General features: G+C 43.8%; 1 protein-coding gene across 3 annotated transcripts in view; it reads right to left on the reverse strand.

Moving 5' to 3' along the window:
- Positions 1 to 20,811, reverse strand: part of NHS (NHS actin remodeling regulator) — a 243,897-nt gene that overhangs the window by 22,272 nt on the left and 200,814 nt on the right. For all 3 annotated transcript variants that reach the window (XM_068179965.1, XM_068179964.1, XM_068179962.1), the window contains exon 2: positions 747 to 899. In XM_068179965.1, the coding sequence (XP_068036066.1) occupies positions 747 to 899 (153 nt within the window). The remainder of the gene's footprint in view (positions 1 to 746; positions 900 to 20,811) is intronic.

Below are 20,811 nucleotides of genomic sequence, written 5' to 3' on the forward strand. Positions count from 1 at the left end.
CAAAATGCTTCAAGACAGAAGGCTGCTGCTGAACATTTTAAGTGTGGCTTGCATGGGTTTTCTACCTCCTTATGGCACAGAAGAAAGACAGGCTTGTTTGCCTGCTTTTTCTTATGTCCTGGTAATAATTTTCCCTTGGTTAGGTTCCCAGTTGAAACTGACCTTTCCCTATCTTTTGCTTTCCCCTTAATGTACTGTTTCTAGGACCATCCAGATGCTTGCATCCAGTAAATTCTCTTCATGGCAGAAATCCAGGAGCCTGGTTATGAGCCTGTTGCTCCTGCTTCCTCTCTGTATTGCTTTGAGACCACAGGTCTGCGGTTTATTAGGCGATGTCAGAAAATGTTCCCTAGCCTGGGAAGGGGAGACCTGCCCAACCCTTCCAAGCTGTCCAGGACATCTATCACCTGACTTTTCAGCTGCCACTCTTGAAGGACACAGGCATCCTCCAGTATCATGCTTGGAAACCCTGTGCAGACAGCTCAGTTTTTGTAGAGACTAATGCCACTGGGTTCCCGTCTCAGCCCTTTTAAGGGGGCTGGGACTAGGTAATATTTAAGGTCCCTTCAATCCCAAACCACCCCGTGATTCTACAATTCTGTGATTTCTTAGCATGAGTACCTAAGTCCCAGTGTAGACTAGTGCCCACAGTCCTGTGTGCTTGTGCCTGAGCATCCTTCTGCTGCCTGGAGTGGACCATGGAGAGGTGTTATGTGTGAGGAGCTGGAGCATGGGAGAGCCCCTACCTCTGCGCAAGGCTCGCAGGTGCTGCTTGGCGTGGTGGTGCAGCTCCTCCACGCAGGGCGGTCTGGTGGAGGGGAGAAAGATGTTTCTTTGCTGATGCCAAGGTGCTCGGTAATAGACACTCAGTTTGCTCTCTGCATCAAGGTTGGAGACAGCTGTAGGATAAAAAATAGAGCGCAACGTAAGACTTCCAGTCTCTCTTCCATCAACATAGCTGAAAAGGAAAGGTTCTTGTTTGGAACAACATTGTCAAGAACAGGCACTGGGCTTGTTACAGCACCTTTACTCCCAATAAAATAGCAGCAAACATTATCTTCTCTGCTTCCACAACATGTTATACCAGTTAGCCTTTAGGCAATGCCTTTTTACCAGATTGCAAATGGCTCTATGGAGGCAAGCAGGTGAAATGATACTATATCGGTTTTCGATAAAAATGGACAAAGGAATAATAATTTTATAGATAGCAAAACAAAAACACAAAGAAGCTACTCAATCTTTTCACAGTGACATTTTGAGCAAAGGCAGTGGGAGGAATAGGTCTTCCATTTACCCATTCTCCTGCCAATGTACTCTCTCACTACATCATGTTACACACAACTAGTTTCTGACACAGGTTGCTGGTTCACTGCCTGCGGGGGCGTTAACGACTGAGATTAACTGCTTGCCCTGCTGATAGACTTTGACTGTCACCTATCAAAAGAGGTTTCTTTAATAGACAGGGACTTCTGAGGGACAGGAACACTTCAGTTCCTCTAAAGAGAAATCCCAGAAGTCTGCCTCTGAAAATTATATGAATCAAGTTCACTAAAGGTTTGAGAGAATTTCTCAGGAGTGCTGGGACTCATGGGAGTCCCATGGACTGTTCCCAGCCTCAGGGTACGCAGTGGGTAGCTTTCCAAGGGCTAAAGCAGGAGTGGAGGGCCATGGGAGATGCCAGCACTCTGGCCCAGCCAGCAGCAGGGAGCAGGCTCATCCTCAGCCCACATAATGCAGCAGAGCAGGTGGCACATCCTCAGGTGGGCTTGATCCTTCTACCACAGGCATTGACACAGACAGACTCCAGTCTAACGCCAAGGAGCTGCCGCAGCTGTTTTGCTCACAGGACAGCACAGTGTGACACAGGCAGGCACCCTCATGCACAGGAGGCACTTCCTGGGCTTCCCTTCCCAGTCAGCAGCCAGAGAACCAATGTGTCTCACACTGGTCTACCCACTGGCCATGCACTAAGCTCCTTTGCATATTTGAGGGCTCTCATCTACTTTCCTGCTTGTGCACTCTCTTATGCTTTTTTGAGGGGTAGCCAATGCACCAAGGCAGAGAATGGCTCTCTGGTGGAGATGCTTTGGTCTTTCTTGTTTTGTTATCTTTAATGGAAAACAACATTCACTCAGCCTGACGGCATACCAGTGCTTTGTGTAGAGAAAGAACTGGGAAAGTACAGTTGGAGAAAAATGAAGGAGCAGACAGAAGAAGAGAAACCTAGGAACCATGCTGCCACGTGTGGGATAATGAGAGACTATCAGTTTCCTTGATTAGAAAAAAACATTCACCAAAAGTTCACCAAAATTTGTAGGTGTCATGATGGAGGGTGGTAGTATGATATAATGAACAGACTTGCTGAAGTTCAAGTTCTCAGAACTTCAGCAAAAATGAAGCGACCCCAAACTGTCTGTCTCATAGGGAGCCTTGCTTTGCTTATCAGTGGACTTTTGCAGGTGGAGTTTCAGTCATTTTTCAGTACATTTGTAATGCTGCTCCATGCAACTAGCATGGTGTCAGTGCAAGGAATGGCACTGGGGGGAGAAAAAAATTATTCAGGAGGAAGGTAGTAGGATGAATGATGGCAACCTGTCAGTGCTTGTTCATCATGAGGATTTACTAATTAAATTTTTGACATTGCAAAAACATAATGTTGCCAAATTGCAGGCAGAGCTTTTGATGCCTTGTCTGTCTGTTACCACTGCAGTGGGGAAATGCCTCACTCATACAAGCTTATTTTATATCTCCTTTATCCCTTGAAGTTAAAGGGGTAACAAAGCACTATTTCTGTTTTACATACAAGGTACTGAGACACAAAGCAACTTGCCCTGATCCTGTTCTGAACCACACTTCCTCCTTGGGAATCTCAGCTCAGGACAAAAATTCGTAAGCAATAGTAATGATATCCCACCCATTCTTTGTATTGCCTAGGGCATGTGATATTCATGATCACATAATGTACCCTGGAGGCTAATGAAATGGCAGGCACAAGCAGTTCCTTCCTACTCCCAGAAAAATCTGTCTAGACTGAAGTGCTAGTAGTTGTCTGTGATGAATATCAGTAAGTGAGTGGAAAGTTTTACCTACTTACGAAATTTTCAGACATTTCATCAGACTAGAATAGATTTTGCTGCAGAATTTAGCTTGTAGAAAGCTCTTTTGGCCTTGGCAACAGTCTTTTGCAGATAGGAGTAGGAGTTGGGTTAATATACTTTGTGAGAGACTTCAAAATGAAACCAAGCTCATGCAAGCTCTGCTACACACCTACTGTTATAGACACATGTTGCTGTTGACAGATAAAATAGCATGACCTCTTAGCCTCCCAGCAAGTCTCCCTTAGCCAGCAGACCTGGCAGAGCTGTGCACAGTGCTGTCCCAAGAGAAAAACTACAAATACATTGCTTATCTTCAAATGATAGAGGATTAAGAAGCTTAAAGTACCCTGTGCTATGGCCCCAGCCAGCACCCATCCATGTCTTCTCACCTTTCCCTGCAGGGTCTCTGATTCATGGTAACAGGGAATATACCCCCCTGACACACAGAAAACAGAAATATTGCACGATACTCACTGAACTGACCAATCCTTTAAAATACTCCAAAGCTGGAGTGGATTTTCTAGGAGGTCCAGAATAGAAACTAAAAGTCCTTGCAAAAAAAGCTGAAAGGGGATGAATGTTCTCAGCCTGCAGTGGGGAAGAAGCTCAGAGGGAGGGAGCAGCACTGGGTAGGGTGGAGGACAATGCTGGCCCAAGGATAAGTATAAACCCACAATGAATGCAGTTAGTGTGGATGTTTGTGGAACAGCATCCCAACCTCAGAGCAGCAAAACTCTGAAAAAAACTCCTGGAAAGAGGTAAGAGGGGAAGAAGCTAACCAGTGAGTAAAAGCCTGCCAAAAGAAGGACCTGCTTCCATTTCACTCCTTGCACATTGTCCTTTGCATGTCCTTCCCTGTTCTTTGCACATTGCCTGTTCTTCTGCAATGACATTTTGCCTGGCCCTCACTGATTGCCCCTGGGAACTGGGCACCATTGCTGGGAGCTGAAGCCAGAGGATGCAACCACAGGAGTGGACTGTGAGCTTTAAGGACAACTGAACATCTAATTTTCTTCACAGGACTGAATCTCATACTTCCACTAAAAGAAAAAAGCCAACCCTGTGGCAGGGTAAAAGACCAGTGGGCTGAGATCTAGAAGAAATGTACAGTCAGAGCTTTACCATATACTTCTGCTAGGAGCTGGTGTTAAATAGTAAGAATCCCTATATCTCTGTTCTGTGAAATGAGGATAAGGTATCTCTTTCAGCCAGCACTTCTTTACTCAGTGTTTTACATTGCAGGCTGTTTTTATACTGCCGGGCCTGCGTGTGGCTGTAGCCCCTCAGCATCATCATAACATGCATAATAAATAAAGCAATATAGAAACTGTAAAGCCACAGTCTTTAAACGATTAACAGCTGGACATCACACTGAATGAGAAAAAAAAAAGGCAATACAGAGATAGGAAATGCTACATTTCAGGCATCAGATATAGTCTGTTAACATATTTTTAGTGTGCGCTTCGATCAATTTAGATTATCCAAGTGAATCATATAAACTATCACTTCATTTCATTCCTGAGTTAAAGTAATTGTTTTGGGGTTTTTTTTGTCTTGTGGGATGACAAAATGACAAGAGACCACTTAAATGGATTCTCTGTTCCATTCTGGGGATCCATTAACATTGGCTGGTTTCCTAACAACCAATGTCAAACAGATACACACTAATGGCTCTTCTCAAGAGAAGATTTTTGAAGATTTCCAAATAGCTGTTTTATTGAAGTTGATCATATTTATCATTTACAGATCCTTCTCGTCTTCACATCCTCTCATTTTCTCCCTCTTTTAGCCAAGAGGGAAAAGGATTCTGCCATAGCAGAGCTGGATGTGGATGCTTGAAGGTTGTGCGGCTTTAGTGCATTCAGGCATGGATGTTCTAATAATAACACCACAAAGGCCAAGCAAGAAAGATTTCTGCTCTATTTATTTGATAGATCCAGGGGTTTCCCCCACAACTCCGTCTGCTTCTATAGACAGTTGCCTCCCCCCTTCCCAGATCCTTCTGTTTCTCAACTTTCTATTATTTCTATGTGTATTATAGTTGTTATTACCTGTCAGGGGGAAAAAAGAAAAAAAGATAATTTCTTATGTTTCCTGGTTCAGAAAGAAAACACGATTTGTCGTAAGGTGTGAAGAAGTGTGCAGCCTGGAGGGAATTAGAGCAGCAAGCAAGGAAGTTGCCTACATGTTAAGGGCGAGCACTCAGAGCTGTCAGCCCTGAATTCTGCACAGGCAAAGCTGAACCAGCAGCTGCTGAATCCTTATTAAAGTATCCAAATTCCAAAAGACAAAACCCAAAATTAAAAAGAATAAGAGTAGTGAATAAGCCTATTCCAGAGCCCAGTTATGCTTAAGAGAGGCTGTAATGAGCCAAGCCCTTTGCAAGGAGGCGGAGGTGCTGGGGGCTGTGCACTTAGTGAAACTCCATCTCTTTGCACACCGTGCTGCAGGGGTGCAGGATGCACCCAAAGGTTGCTGTGGCCAGCAGCCCCCAGAGCCAGGCTCTGCTTAGGAAAGTGCTTCTTCTCCAGCATTAAGATGGCTGACCTGTCATTTTAGCATATGCCATTTTTTCTAGCTATTTCATGTAAAAATGGTGACTTTTCCTTATGTGCTTCAATGTCATAAGAAAGCTGGATTTTCATCCAGCTTTGCATAAATAGGCCTATGCCAGCAGCAGCAGAATTCAGCGTGATCAGCCTCTTCCTCAGCTATTGCCCAGGTCAGCAGTGAGTTAGTGCCTGCTGCGTTTGTGTGCAAAACATTGCAAGAAAATTAATTCTGAGGAAGACCAGATTATTTCAAAGACTAGGCAGCCTGGCAGCACATCCAACTTCATCATGCAATTTAGTGCATAAATGTTTCATTGAGGCAAGTGCTGAGTCTGATGTGAATTTTATTTATAGCCAGCCCTGTATGTCCCGAATGTACACTTCCCCCAATGCACTCGTGTAACCACTGGAGCACCCAGGGGGTTTAAGCCTACAACACTGGTAAAAGTCTAGAGTTGCTTCTTTGCTGTTCATGTCCCACATCCTTCAACAAGCTCAGTACTTTCAAAGTAGCTCCCTCTGCAGCTGCCGCTTCCCAGTGATGGCAAAGAGAGTGCCGGGCTTACCCAGCAGGGACACCAGTGTCTGGAGCTCCTTGAAGGTGGGACAGTGACTCTGTTTTCAACAATTGTGTTCCCTCACAACCATGCATATACGCAGACATTTCCCTATTTGCCAGTGGCAAACCCCACCAACAGGAACTGCGAGTACCTATTTGGATGAGCTACTTTCCTGTCCCATCTTTATTATCAATTGAAAAATGCCCATGCAAAGGGAGTGTGTTGGTGGGGCTGCTGTTCATTGCAAATAAGGCTATTGGCTCATCAGCTTTTCCAGCACCCAGCTGAACAATGGCAACCTTACCATAATTTCAGTGACTACACCTACAAGCACAGGTATGCACACAATTTCCCTCATACTTCTAGAAAAAAGTACCAAGTGACTGCTGCTAGAAACTGGGACATACCCCAGTGCCTTTGGAAACCCTGGTCACCCTGGCAGGGGCAGGATGCCATGCTCTTTCCCCACCAAGTCAGTGCCAGAGGAACACCTGACAGTGATGGGTTTCTCTTCTAAAGATCTTTTGCTGGGGCATGGACATCAGATGATGGGAACGTGACAGGCACTCAGGTTCCTTGTCACTGCAGAGGCTGCTGAGGACCCTAACTGTGCTTCCCAGTCCTTCTCTTCCCTGGGAAGCAGGACAGTCCTTCTCTTTCCCAGGAGAAGTGAGAAATGAGGCAGGTCTTCACAGAGCTTTCTAAGCACATCTCTCCTGTGAGACAAGAGATGCTAAACTCATTGAAAGAGAAAACTGCATGCCAAACCCCTTGTCTCCTCACCAACCAAGTAAATCTTTGGGATTTGTTCAGGATCTGGATAGGATGCCCCCATCCTTGACCACATCTTTTGTTTCTGTTTTCATGGTATATTCTGTCATTTGTGAGGGTGCTGTTCAGGGCAGACATTTCCCTTTCAGAATTCACAGTGCCCACTGTCACAGGGCCATGGTCACTGATGACCCACTTTAGGTGGTTTGCTCCTTGGCTACTTCTCTCTGGGAGCCTGTGCTGGAAAACACGGTTTGTAATGGCCTTGTGCATCATTATTTCTTCCTGCTTTTATCAGGGTAGAAATCCAGAGTATTTCTGAAGAGTTTTTGTGTTGTGCAACCAGAGTTCAGGATGGATGTGAGTGGAAAGCTCCAGTGACACAGACCCCAAGAGATGGTTTGGGCAACCGGTCTGGACCTGAAGCCTGGATCACCACATCTGCCCTGCCACTGGCACTTGCGCATGCAAATCAAAGCCAGTGCAACTGTGTCTACGCAGGCTGCAGCTGCCCTCCAGAAAAACAGGAAGGGAGACATGACAAAACAAGTTAAGTCTTTAGCTACATGTGGGCAACAGCATGAGTACAATTATTATTCTGTTCTGCACTCATGGACAGACAATTTAGCAAATTTTTCAAACTGAAGCAAAAAGGCAGAAACCTCACTGACAGCAGAATCTGTTGAGAAAGACCACAATCTTTTATGCTCTTTGTATTGTTTTATTTCCTGCCAATACAGTGAAACCTCTCATGTTTCAATCATAGTTTCTTAGCACATCCCTGTGGCATTTTTCTGCCTTGCATTAAGCTACACATGGAAAAAACAGCTATTTAGAAGAAAAAAGGGCAAGTGGGCAAAATCCATATTTGGCATTCAGGTAGCAGGAGAGATTAAAATACTGGAGAGCTTATGATTTGAATGTCATTTCCATGAGCAGATCCCTGAATTTTGCATTTACCTGATGTTTGGTTGACTGGCACAACAGACATAATTCAAGAGGGCTGGGAGGCGTGTGGTTCTTATACACGTAAGAAGATTAGGCTGTTAAGCAATATGCACTTATGTGAAGAGTACCACATGCTAATCCCATTCTTGGCTTTGCTGCTTTCAATCACTGCTGGTGGTGTTCGAACATAATTTAAACTGCTTTTCCTAACTCTGTCAAATATGTTACAGTGGCCAGAATGCAACTTCATATTTCAAAGTATTTCAAAGCTGTCACTGCAGGATAGACAATAACCTCTTAGAAATACAGAGTACTTTATATGTTCAAACCTCCATTCCTATGAAGTTTCTCTAGCCAGCAGTTTCTTCCTTTCCTTTTATTCCTGTTCTCAGGTCTATGCTTTACACAGCCTCCAAGAGTGCCCTGCAGGGTAATGGTAAAAGGCAGACAACATGGCAGTCCTGCCTGGCAAGCTTAAGGCTGCAGTCAGGTCAATTATTCTGCAGGAATATTAATTTAATATTCAATTCAGATTGCTGTCATGCTCCATGAGAAAACAAAGAGCTAACTAGCCAGTAAAACAGTGAAGGCATAAACATTCTTAGAGAAAAACCCAAACCAGAACTATTTTAAAGTTACTGGACCTAATGATAAGGATGGATTGTTACAGCAGGGATGATGTGACATCCCACATACACACGTCTGTGTATTTGTGTACACACACACACTCCAGAGCACATAACTGAAATCAGTATCCCAAGAGAGTCCTTTCAGTCCTACATGCTTAATTAGTTGAAAGCACTTCTTTCAATTTGACACACTTTCAGTGCTTGTCAACACAGATTTCTTCCCATGTTGACCCTTCACATTATTCCCACTCTGGATATGCAGCAAGATAAAGTCTCTTATCTCCAGCAGTGTAGTGTGTGGTCTTGATAACACACTTTGTAAGTATGCTTTTAGATATCCTTTGCAATTCTGTCCCACTGCTCTGCTATTTTTCTCCTGTACTGACTCAGTCCATATCACTACTAAGCTTGCCTGAGTTGCTCCAGTAGGTCACCATAATGCTTTCCTTTTTATCACAGAGAAGTGTGCTGTTCACTGTGATGTTGCTCTCAGATCAGTCACCTTGATTTCACATGCCAGCACTCAAGAACAAAGCTCTACAAAATTCATTTACTATTCTACCTACCCTAGTTAATGCTTGCCTTCAGGATCTTGTGAAAAAAACATCCTATAGACAAGTTTATGGTAGGTCAAACTGGTTTTTGGTAGCAGTTATAGGGTATCCTGCCTATTCTTCTACTCAAAACATTCAATTCCCCTGCATATTTCTGTCTGAATATTTGCACCTAAAGTGGTAATTTTCAAGAAATAGCCATTTGAGTCTATGCTGAACATCCTCTTTTTAAGAAGAGCAGAGACTTGGTCATTGCAGCACCTATTTCCATCAGCATTCACAGTATGAACAACCTCCTCACACTTGTGAACCTAGAGACCATCAGCAAACCATCATGAACCTTGAAAAAGCACACTGGAAGATGTCACTCAACAAGGAATATGCTGTGCTTGCCGTATTGGAAGATAAGATTCAGATGACTTATTCCAAATACAGCAAATGCATTTCTGTTTTTCTTGAAATTTTCAAAAACTACAACCTTCTATCTAAGATCTAAGACTTAGTCTCTGTACCTTCTCTTGACTCTCAGAAGCAGCATTTAGAATCAAAGATGCCAGTTTGCAGAGAAAATGAATGAGCTGGGTCCCTCTTCCCTTCCACTGGCACTGCCTGTAGGCTGAGGAATCAAACCCCCAAGAGTCAGGAACAACAAGCCATGTGTTAGGAGTAGAGATGGTGGCTCATATTTCACACTGCTTCCTACCCATCAGTCTTTTCAGTGTGCTTGGCTGTATGCCTTGGATGCCACTTAACTGCAAGTTGAGGTAAGTAGCAACAGTTTCTTCCAATTCTATTTAGTAAATACTATGCAATGCTGTGTAGGTAAATACTATTACAGCATGTCCCTTGAAATTACTCACAGCCCTTCAGGGGAAGATGTTGCGGTGTGTCTCCTCCCTCCCAAAGGTAAAGCCCTCTCTCCTGTCCCCCGCCCCCAGTCCCAGGAGCCCTGGCTGTGAGACAAGGTGTCGAATGATTGGTAGATTCAAAAGATACTCCCTGCCCCCTGTGGCCATTGATCAACTCAGGTGTCTCTTCTCCCCCGGGACCCCTCCGCCTCACCTGGTTGGTGGCTACCTGTCCCTGTCCCTCCCCCCACCCCCGGGTTAAAAGGACACTCCAGCCACGTGGCGGTGCTTCTGTTGGAGCTGTGACGGGATTCAGAATTTTGTAGCTGGAATAACCACTCTGGATCGAACCCTCTGGCAGAAGTGACTCCTTCCTTCACCATCGCCTAAAGTCTCTCCCCTGAGGAATACCGTCCGCTGGGGCTTCTGGCAAGCTTGCAGCCGCCTGCAGCCTCTGGGTGAGCCGAACAGTGTCGCTGGGGTAAAACCACCGCAGCTGCCACCTTTTGGACTCAGCAGCAGGACAAGTCTGGGCAGGTCTCCGTCGGAATATTGGGAACCCCAACAGGAAGACAAACAGTCAAGCCTCTCAGGGGGACCAAAAGCAACTATTTTATTTTTTCCTCCGGAGAAATATTCTTGCTGCTCCTGTAGCTCCATAAATCTGTTCTGCAGAGGGATTGAGAGACCTGGCTCTGTCTTTCTATCCCTATCTCAGCTTCTTCCCCAGAATGGTAAAGCAGTGTGTTTCTTGAGATAGTCAACAAAAAGTCCCACACGCTCCTCCATAAGGTCTCTCTGGAGCCATCCTGATGGTGGCCCAGAGCTGGCTGGCACAGGGGTGCAGTTACAGATACAACCAGTTCACGGTGTAGCTCTGGGTTCATTCAGTACAACTCTTCCCCGGTCTCAGTAAATATCCAAGTCCCCCACTACCAGCCTCCTCAGATCTCGCTCTGGCCTCCCAAGCCATTTACTTGAAGCTCAGTTTTAGACAACCATCTGAATCAGCCCACAAATCACAGAACCACAGACTGGACTGGGCTGTAAGTGACCTTAGAGATCACCTAGTTCCAGCTTCCTTCCATGGGCAGGAACACCCTTCATTAGAGCAGATTGCTCTGGGCCAGGAGAAGGGTTCCCTTTCCACACTGTCCTTCCCTAGTCCCACTTCTGAGAGGACACTTATGTTAAACATTACAGCAAACTGGGCTGTAAGAGTTCAGAGAAGCACACTGAGAACAAGGCCAGCTGAATTGCGGAGTTTCATTTGTTGAAACAATAGGGAACATAGTCTTTTGTTTGGTTAGGGGAAGGAGAGCTGCCTGAAAATAAGGATTTCACTTCTATACTTTCTCAAGGGAACTGTTTTTAATGAAAAAAACTTGATTAGGATTAAGGTAACCTTAGAATTCTTCCACCCACCCTGTGATGCCAAGCACATGTTCCCACACCCCTTGCTACCAGAGCTCCAGCTCTTACCCAGGAATTGCAGCCTCTCCCCTCCAGGCCTTTTGGGTTTGAAATTAGCCCTTAATCCATAAAGTTTGCATGTCTTACAGTATATGGAATGGCTTGTATTACTTACGGTACTTTCTTTACACAGACAAAAAGACTTTCTATACAAAGACACCAAGATACACTGGGTCACTTTTTAAAGAAACCCATTCAAACAACATTTGGAAACTCTGTCAGTGATGTTGTATATCTAGACTGCAGGATGAATAACTTATGTCAAGATAAATTATTTTCCCACTGTTGTTATTATTTGAATAGCATGTTCTCAGCTTACTCACCTTAGGCACTAAAATTTTTTCTGCAGACTTGCACTATTTTTTCTACTGTATTTCAAGCCTTTGCTTACCTCAAATGGTCCACAAGCCTCAAATGGCAAATGCCAGCTTGCAAATTTTAGCAGGAGGTCAGCATTGGTAGCTGTATCCCCTTGCATGTCCCTGCAGAGGTGCAAACCTGTAACCATGACAGCTGGGGAGCCCCTACAGCTCACGCTGACCCACTAACTCCCACTTCGAAGTGAGACATCACAGCCAATGGCAACTAGTACATAAAATGCAGCATGACAACATTTAAGCTAAAATAAATTTTAAAGTGTTTACTTATTTTAAAGTGTCACAGGGTGTTAATAAAGATCATAACATAGGCTAAGCTTCATTGTTATGGCTAATATGGCTTTATGAGCCCAAACCATATCCCATTGTTTGTACTCACATTTATACTATTAAGTCACATATTCATGCACAAAACCTAATTGAGTTCTGACGGAGTTTCTGAAAAGCCACATCTGCTGAAGAGCTTCAGGGTTTGTCAGAGGCTGCAGGGGTGTGGGCCACTCTCTGGTGAGAGCTGTCATCCAGAACATAGCTGCAAACAGCTAATTCTTGCACATTTGTAACTCCTCTGCCTTTGTGCACACATCCGACCCAGTACAGGGCAGCTTTCAACACGTCGGCTTTAGCACAGCAAATACACAGAGTGGCAAACAACTGCTCCCTTAATGTTCCTATAAAGTTATTACCTTTTAAGTGTGGGCAGACATTTTATTATGACCATGGACCAACCCCTGCACACAAAGAAGAAAACCAGAAGGCATGGCTGAAATGGCCACATTTCATTGCATCCAGTGAAAATCAGAGCAGAAATGTCAGGTGTCAACACCTACTGGCAACTATCAAATACCACCATGCAATGACTGCACTAACAGCAACACTGGGCAGGAAGTCTTCAAACTCTCAGCTGTAAGCAGTGACAAAAATTAAATAAGACTAATCTGCAGGAAATAAGCTTCTTGAAAAAAAAAAAAACACAGGAAAAGAAATTTAACTAGGAAATACTTTCAGGAAAGGAATAAGGCAAGGAACAAAGGAGAGCTGGGAGAAGGGCATTGGGAGAAAGGAGAATTGTCATTAAAGTTATCATGCAGAAAGTATAAGTTAAAAGTGAGGTCACTGAGTAGCAAACATGTTTGACATTAATGTATCGTATCAAGTGGAATGGTGAATCAGGGCAAAGGGCACTCCAGGGACACTCAGATTTATTCACAATGAGCAAAGTTGACAATATTTCCAAACATAAAGAAGCAGACAATGGAAAGTAATCACTAAAGTTACTTTCCTCAGGGGAGATTTGTCTCCCTGGAGTATTTCTTTAGCTAACAGATAAGCTCCTCACTGATTTTGAGTAAAAAATTAGCCTCAGAGAGATCCTCTAGCAGCTCCCGTCTCCCTCTGTTCAGTGTGGAAGGACCATGAGAAGACTGACTGTGAGGAGCTGATGTGTTCTGTCACCACCAGGCACCAAAGGGAGACCTCACCTTTATGGGGTAGCAGGGCTACCTACTTGGAAACAAATATGAGTCTGCAAAGCTATGGATGGGTTCTCACATTTAGTTGTTTAAAATATTTAATGAAAAAGTAAAGTATAAAATTGGGTCACAGACAGGCAACCTACCAAGGCATAAGGTGAGTTTTAACTGAAAAGGTAAAGCATTGCCTGAGGAGCTGAACAAAATATATTCCTTTTTATGAAGGAAGAGATAAACACACTCATAAATGTGACACTACAGGCTGGGCCAAGTGTGCAATTTTGCTGTCCTTACTCTGTCCTTCCTGAGTCATGGATCTGCCTGTCTTCTCTGGACCCTCTAGCTATGCCAGGACATCAGGTCTAGCCCTAATTACCCCTCTCCCATTTCACTGCCTTCTCTTCTCTGCCCCTCTTTTTCTGTATGGATTTTTCCAAGTGGTGTTAAAAAAAGGAAGTGCTGGAAGAGGTGCCAGACTGCTCTAGAGGCTGAGATGCTGTACATGCTGAACAGTGAAAGGCAGACGACACCCACGGATACAGCACAGCCCTGATCTGGCAGGATCTGTGGAGGGGGGAGGTGGCAATTGCTCCTCACATCCTTTCAACTCCCGTAGCATCTGCCAGCACAGGCGGAGGGGGAGCCACCCCAGCCAACTTTTTTTTTTATAAAATGGATCTTGCTCAAAGTCAGAGACATTTTATATACAAATACAGATCAGTTCCCTGCCATCTGCTTATTTCTATGTAGCATCTAAAGTATCATAAGGGTGTCACAGAGAATATGAAAACAAGGTCTTACCTCTGCTGCTGAGCTTAGAAAAAAAAAAAAAGAAAAAAGAAAAAAAGGAGAAAATATAAGTGTTGGTATGCAGGGAAAAGCTAAGAACTGAGACAGCATTTTCAGTCGTGGTTGCCTGGGCTGCTGTAGTTTCTGGATGGAGTTTGTCCTGATAGGTGGATATGCTGGCACATCCCTGCTCTTCGGGGCCTGGTGCAAGTTACCTCCTGGCCTTCAACAGCCATCTCTTGTCCTGCCAGGGACCTTCTAGCCTTTTCTGTGGTCTTTCTACTTGTGTGTCTTAAGATCGGAAATGACCCTTTTATACTAAGCATTTGCACATACAATTACAGGCCTTGCATTTCATGTGATAGCTCACTGGTGGATCTATTTAGTGTTATACTCTTACAGATAAAAGTAGTCCTTATTCCCCTCTAGGACATGCTCCAAACCTTTGCAGATGAGCTGTGGTTTGTACTGCCCAGGCTGCAGTTTTGGACCCACAGAACTAGGGGGTCCTACAGCACAACCAACCTTCACCATTTACCAGCAGCTCCAAAGCACTGCACTGGATGAGAAACAGGTGGTTCATTACTCAGAATTAACCCCCCATGGTTAGTATAGAAAAAAGAGCCAGGTTGCCTGGTCCCACCAGAGCCCAGACCCACACAGCAAGGGAGGACACAAGAATTCACTGATCATCTGCCAAAGTCATTATCATTCAAGGGTTTTTAACTACTGCATTTAAATATAGCTAATTCGGATAAATCAAGATTGTTTCCCTCACTTGCCAGTTTGATAATTTCATCTTCATGTTTTTTTCACATTAGTAAGTATTGATTTCCTCTGGAATGCAGTACATTTTCTCACAGTAAGTGAGGGTGAGGTCTGCTTGGCAAGGTTTTTGCTACACTTTGAATTTTGGAAGTTTGGGTATTGTAATACTTAACATACTTTCATTGCATCTATTAAAAAAAAGATTCTGTGCAAGAGCACAGAAGAAAAAATACCTCAGAAGTGCAACCACCATTTAGCTAAGAAAATGGCATCAGGCAAAGATTTATTTGAATGCCTTTCATCTGAGTTATCCTTTATCCCATTTATTAACACCCTGATTTCTTCTGTGTTTGTAATATTGCACAACAGCAACACTTTCCAAATACCACAGTGCTTCTTCACTCTACAAGGGCCAGAGCATCCTCTGCACAGCTAGTACAACTCTCTTTATTTTTGGCTGTTATACGTACTTCTGGGATGGGAAAGCTAGAATAAAAATTCAGCCCATCAGAAGAACATATCTCCACTTTGAGGATTCTCATTTAGGGTCATAAAAATAACTTCTTTTGCAGATACTTCTAGAGGACAGTGGAATAATTTCCAAGGCTTTGAGAAAGTTCTGAAGTTACAGCCACATCCACAATAACTTATGACTAAGGGGAATATTTGCTAAAGGGATGGCTGAAAGACACTCATCTTCCTTCCCCTTTGAAGCCCTTCTGTGGACAGTCAGTGAGTGTAGGGTGATGTTGCTCCAGAAATACCGCAGCCAGAAGAAACCAATGATTACCAAAGTGCCAGACATGCCTCACAGAAATAAGCCTCAAAAAAGGACTGTGGGCAGAAACACCTTTCTCACCCCATTCATGAACCACTGAGATAGATATGTGCCTGAAGCTGAGCTTATTCATATAATCCCCAGGGCAATTTTGGTATTCAGAAGCTCTTTGAGGGCAAAATGACATTAATTTGTTGCCTACCACAGAAAGCACAACTTTGCAACAGCACTGTCACTGCGGGGTTTGTGTTGGTTCATTCATCCCAACAGGAGAAAAATGTCTCTTCCTCCAGCCAACTCCATACTCATCCCAGACCCCCTGCCATGAGCTGAAGCCCCATTGAACTACAGCTCTTTTCCAGCCTTTCAGCTGTCATCATGCCCAGCCATGCTGATGGGGGCTCAAATAATCAGATAATTAATCCTCCATTAACATGAAACCAGGGAGACTTGGGGCTAGCTGTCCATCGGATACAGATCTCAGCAGTACCTAACATTTCTAGCCATGTGCCTACATAACACTGGTTTTAAGATTATAGTTGGTGATGACCAGAGTTTCATTCTGCATTTCATACTTGCAATCTTCCGCTTGGCCTAGATGATCATGGTAGTAGGCTCCTACCAATTGAAAATATTCTATTCTATTCTATTCTATTCTATTCTACCAACATGACAAACTCTGCTAATTTTATATGTAAGCTTCAAATTCATAGTATTTCCCAGTCTGACAACTCACTGCATGCAGGACCTCTGCAGCCCAGTGTTGGGAGGTCATGAACCAATACAAGCCAGTGTGTTGTGCATATGAGGCAGTGACTCTGGAAGTAATTCAGGGCCTAGCTAACTCCAGCTGTGTTATTTGGGGACATTCCCCACTCTCAAACTGTGAAAGTTCTTCAGGTTTTAATGCAACAAAATGACCTCTGTTTTTATACAGTACATTATACTGGCAAAGCAGCTGCAGCCATGCTGACAGAACTGCATTTTAGCAGGCACTCTGCTCTTTGCACCTCCATATTCTTCAAAAAGTACATGATGCTGATAAATGGTAGCAATGGCTTTGGCTGGCACAGTTTCACTGGCTAAAGATCACACTCTTTTCAGAGCTTTGTGCCATACCTTTGCACAAGCAGAAATGACTTGTGAAGAAAATCAGCTTCAGTATGTTCATTCAGACTTGTTATGGGAACACAAGCTTTTAGATTCAGACCACATGAAAGGAATTTTAAAGTGTGGGGCACTACAGTTTATACTCTTAGCTTCATTGACTGCAGTTTCCTCCCCTTGAGCTTCCCCACTTGACCTACAGAGTAAATTCATCTTCCCAGGAAGTACAAATTTCCACCCAGCAAAGCTGAAACCCTTTTAATGGGGTCCCAAGCTCTTCAGGGTTGCTTTGTTTGCCAAATCTTATTCTGATAGCCCACAGACCACAATTCATAATATAAATAAATATTCATAATATAAATGAAGTTTATTGCATGTCTTGGAGGTACCAACAACAGCAGAGTGCCTGTGTTAAAACGGCTGCCAGAAGATCAAGCCAGGGCTCTGCCTGACTCCGGAAAAGTTTCCAATAATCCCATGGAGACTTCACTGTGATGCTGGCACCAGAAACAACCTGGGACTGACAAGCTGACTAGGTCATGTAATCACCTTCCTGCAGAGAGGATCAGAGACTGCAACAAGGCCAACCCAGAGCAGGATGACTGGTTTAGAAAACAAAGCAAGGCTTACTGAAAGGATCAGGGCAGAGGAGATGGTTTCCTGAGAAATTGCCAGTAAGTGTAGGTGTTGTGAAGAAACACCATAGCAAATTCAGAGGAAAAACTGCATGAATTGTAGAAAGTAGAAACCCAGTGCAAATTCAGAGCATGGGAATAGAGTCAACCAGACTGACACATCAGCCAGCCTTTGAGTAGGCTAAACACTTTTCATTTATGCAATTGTCTACAACTTAAAGGCTTTTTTAAAAAAAAATTGCCTCATATGAATAAACACCTGGCATTGCCAAGGCAGAAAAGGGCAGTCATATGTTGAAACAGAACAATTCAAGATGAAAGATTTTATCAAATTTCGGAGAAGCCTTTCCTCTCGGGTATTTGCTGGACTTCTCTAACATTGAAAGAGTGAAAAATTATGAAGGGCGGGTTTAGGATGTAAGACAGGACAATCCTGGGCTGCTCCAAAGAACCAGTACTGAGCCTTCAATACATGACAGAACTGGAGATCCTGAGGCACATTTCCAGCATGAACACCTTTTCCCCATGGCACTACTAGACCCAGGCTGGTATACCAATCCAGTGACTGAGCCTCTGCTCTGGCAAGTCTTGATGCTTACAAAAAATCACAAGATTTGGACTGGACTGTAACCTTGGAGTTTTGGAGTTGCCTGAGATTGGCATCACATGTCCATACACATTATGGAAGGAAAAAGAAAGCACATGACTGTGCAGGTTGAATTTGAGGAGACTATCATTTAAGCATGGCACACCTTGTATTTAAAAGGCTATTCAAGGTATTAAAGTACTTTTTCTCATATTACAGCTGCAGCATCTCGTATGTACTCTGCCTTCCCAAAATGCTTGTTAACCCAGGCCTCACATCTGCTCTTCCTGCCATTCAAACTGCCCTAGTGCAAGGGCAATCCCTTTCTTACAGATCATGAAAGAACATCTTGAGAATAAAATAATTCAGTCATCAAAACCTGCAAAGAATTCAGTTCAGCAGGAATTCAGTTCATACCACCAAACCTTGTTTTTTTTACACTGTTAAATAACACACTCACTGTTTCACAGTTAATTGAAAAAAGTGTACAGTCACTGAACTTTTCTGATTTGTAGTAAAAATGCAACCATGAGCTACAATTAAGTTCCTAAACCACTGATGGACAGGTTATCATAATTATTGCAGGCTCATCTCAGCATTTGGAGTAAGACATTGAAAGTAAAAGAGCTTTGGTAGGGTGGAGCAAGGGAAAGCAAACTAAGTGCAAAGTAAAATTGATCTTTCCCGCAGCAGCCTCCCTTACCATGCCTGTATTTGAAGCAGGCAGTCTGGAGCAGGTGTGTAGCAAGGTGGTCACACAAATCCCACACTGGCCTCGCTGCTGGCCAGTTGCACAGCACAAACCCTGGGATACAGGCGGGGGATATCAACTGGCTCACACTGCAGGGTGTCAGGAGCACAGCAGGTGAAGCTCTCCAAGGTCTGTCAGTGCTACCACAGCACAGGCAGTGAATAATACCTCCTCAGCAGCCACATTATTGAATAGCAATAACTTTCCGTAATAACTAATTAATGTCACATACAGACCTGACACTTAGAGAAAGTGCTACAGCTTTTCCTTCATCAAATTGCAGCGGTGAGGTCGAGCTTTACTCATCTGCTGGACTGGTAGAAGAAGGTAGCTGCATGAGAGCCAGAACCTTCCCTTTGGCAGCTGTGGGCTCAGTCAAGCTGTTTGGCACCTCCCCCAGCTCTATGGTGCCATTACTTCTGTGGCCATCTTGCCTGGACAGCAAACTCTAGTGTATCTGGATATTCCCCACTATCCCTGACATGTCCTCCAGCTCTCACCCCCCTCAGTGACAACCCAGCCCTGCAAAAGGAGGCTCCCAGCAGCCCCCATCTTAGGCAGGGCTCAGCCCTTCCAGGAAAGCACTGCCTAGACCACAAAGGTTCCTTGGCAATCCTGAGACCCTAGGGATGCTCAGGAAAAGTTTATTTTGGCAAGCTCAATAGTGTGGGCATGGTCAGCACTCTATCCCCTCAATTTCCCTCTGTACCAAAAGGGGGACACATCTGTGACACTCCATGTCGAGCATGTTGCCTTTTCATTCATAAAAGGCAGCCTTGTATCTTTAATCACTTTGCCAGATAATAGCAAAGAGACAACTGATTGTCTGTGTTATCAGACACTAGTGGAAAAGTCTAGATAAGGATGCTGAACAACCTAGTCTTATTAGAATTCCACATGCAATCGCTTCCCCATAATCCAGAGTCATCTGTATCCCAGCAACCCTTTAAATTTCATTCTCACTGAATTGCCAGATCTTTATCAAAATATAATTACAGTCTTAATTTGGATGATAAATTTTGATTGCTTGTGCTGTGCCAAAAAAAAAATTGTCAGGTACACAAAAAAATGAGGTGCAACTGTGAGATCTGAATCTGCTTATTCTGACATTGGTGCATCACCTTTCTTCTTATCAAAAGTTTGGCTCTGATAGCTAGCAATGAGGTTATGTAGGGGTAAATAGGGAGCGACATGCAAAGACAGTTTTCTGATGCCATCAAATGAAATTTGCACTAAAAACAGGGAAGAATTTGAAATCTGTAGTTGCTTCTGAAGATTATCACTATTACAAGAATTATATACTATTATCATTATGAGGTAAATTATGTGCAGCACTGCTATGCAAAGTGGAAGAAAACACCAGTTCTTCCTGAAACAAGAAGAGATTGTGCAGAACTCACATTTTGTCCCACTGCCTTGCCACCCTCCTTCAATTAGTGGCAGAAAACAGCACATTGCTTTATAGTTATATCCAGATTATGTGGCTAGTTACAAATATTTTTCCAAAAAAAGTATCCCAGAGGAATATAACCACTGCCTACTCTACCAAGAGAGCCCAAAGGAGAGGAGATGGTCCTGCTAGCAAGCCTTGAAGGTTACCTAGTTTCTGACTTACAGAGTACTGCAGTCTAAACCCACTTCAGTTTTACCCTGTTGAAATGCCAGGGGGGGAAGATAATTACTCAGATGACAATGGCATAAATGCAATTAGATATTTGACCTTAGTGTTTCTTGGTCGCATGCAAAGAGTTGAACAAATTGTTAAATTTGGGGCTGGGAAGTTCTTATTTTCCTTCTTTTCCACAAATACACTCACACCGAGTTATTTGCACTTTTTCTGCATCCCTGCGAAGGATCCTTTCCTAGGGCAGATGTGATTTCATCCCTTGAAAGTTATTTCCTTGCCTCCTTTGGAGGCTTTGGGTACCCAGCCTTGGTCCTCTTTCTTATCTGCTTCTCTAACTTGGATCACCATTGCATGCACCATAAAATACCTCTCTGACACACCTGTGAGCTTGAATTCATTCTCATGGAGGGTATGTTGTCTTCCCCTGAGAAGACCATGCAAAATGAGAACAACTGGAACAGAAAGTAAATCCCACCACATAAGCATGC

This window comes from Anomalospiza imberbis, chromosome 2 (assembly GCF_031753505.1).
Source record: "Anomalospiza imberbis isolate Cuckoo-Finch-1a 21T00152 chromosome 2, ASM3175350v1, whole genome shotgun sequence".
Taxonomy (NCBI): Eukaryota; Metazoa; Chordata; class Aves; order Passeriformes; family Viduidae; genus Anomalospiza; species Anomalospiza imberbis.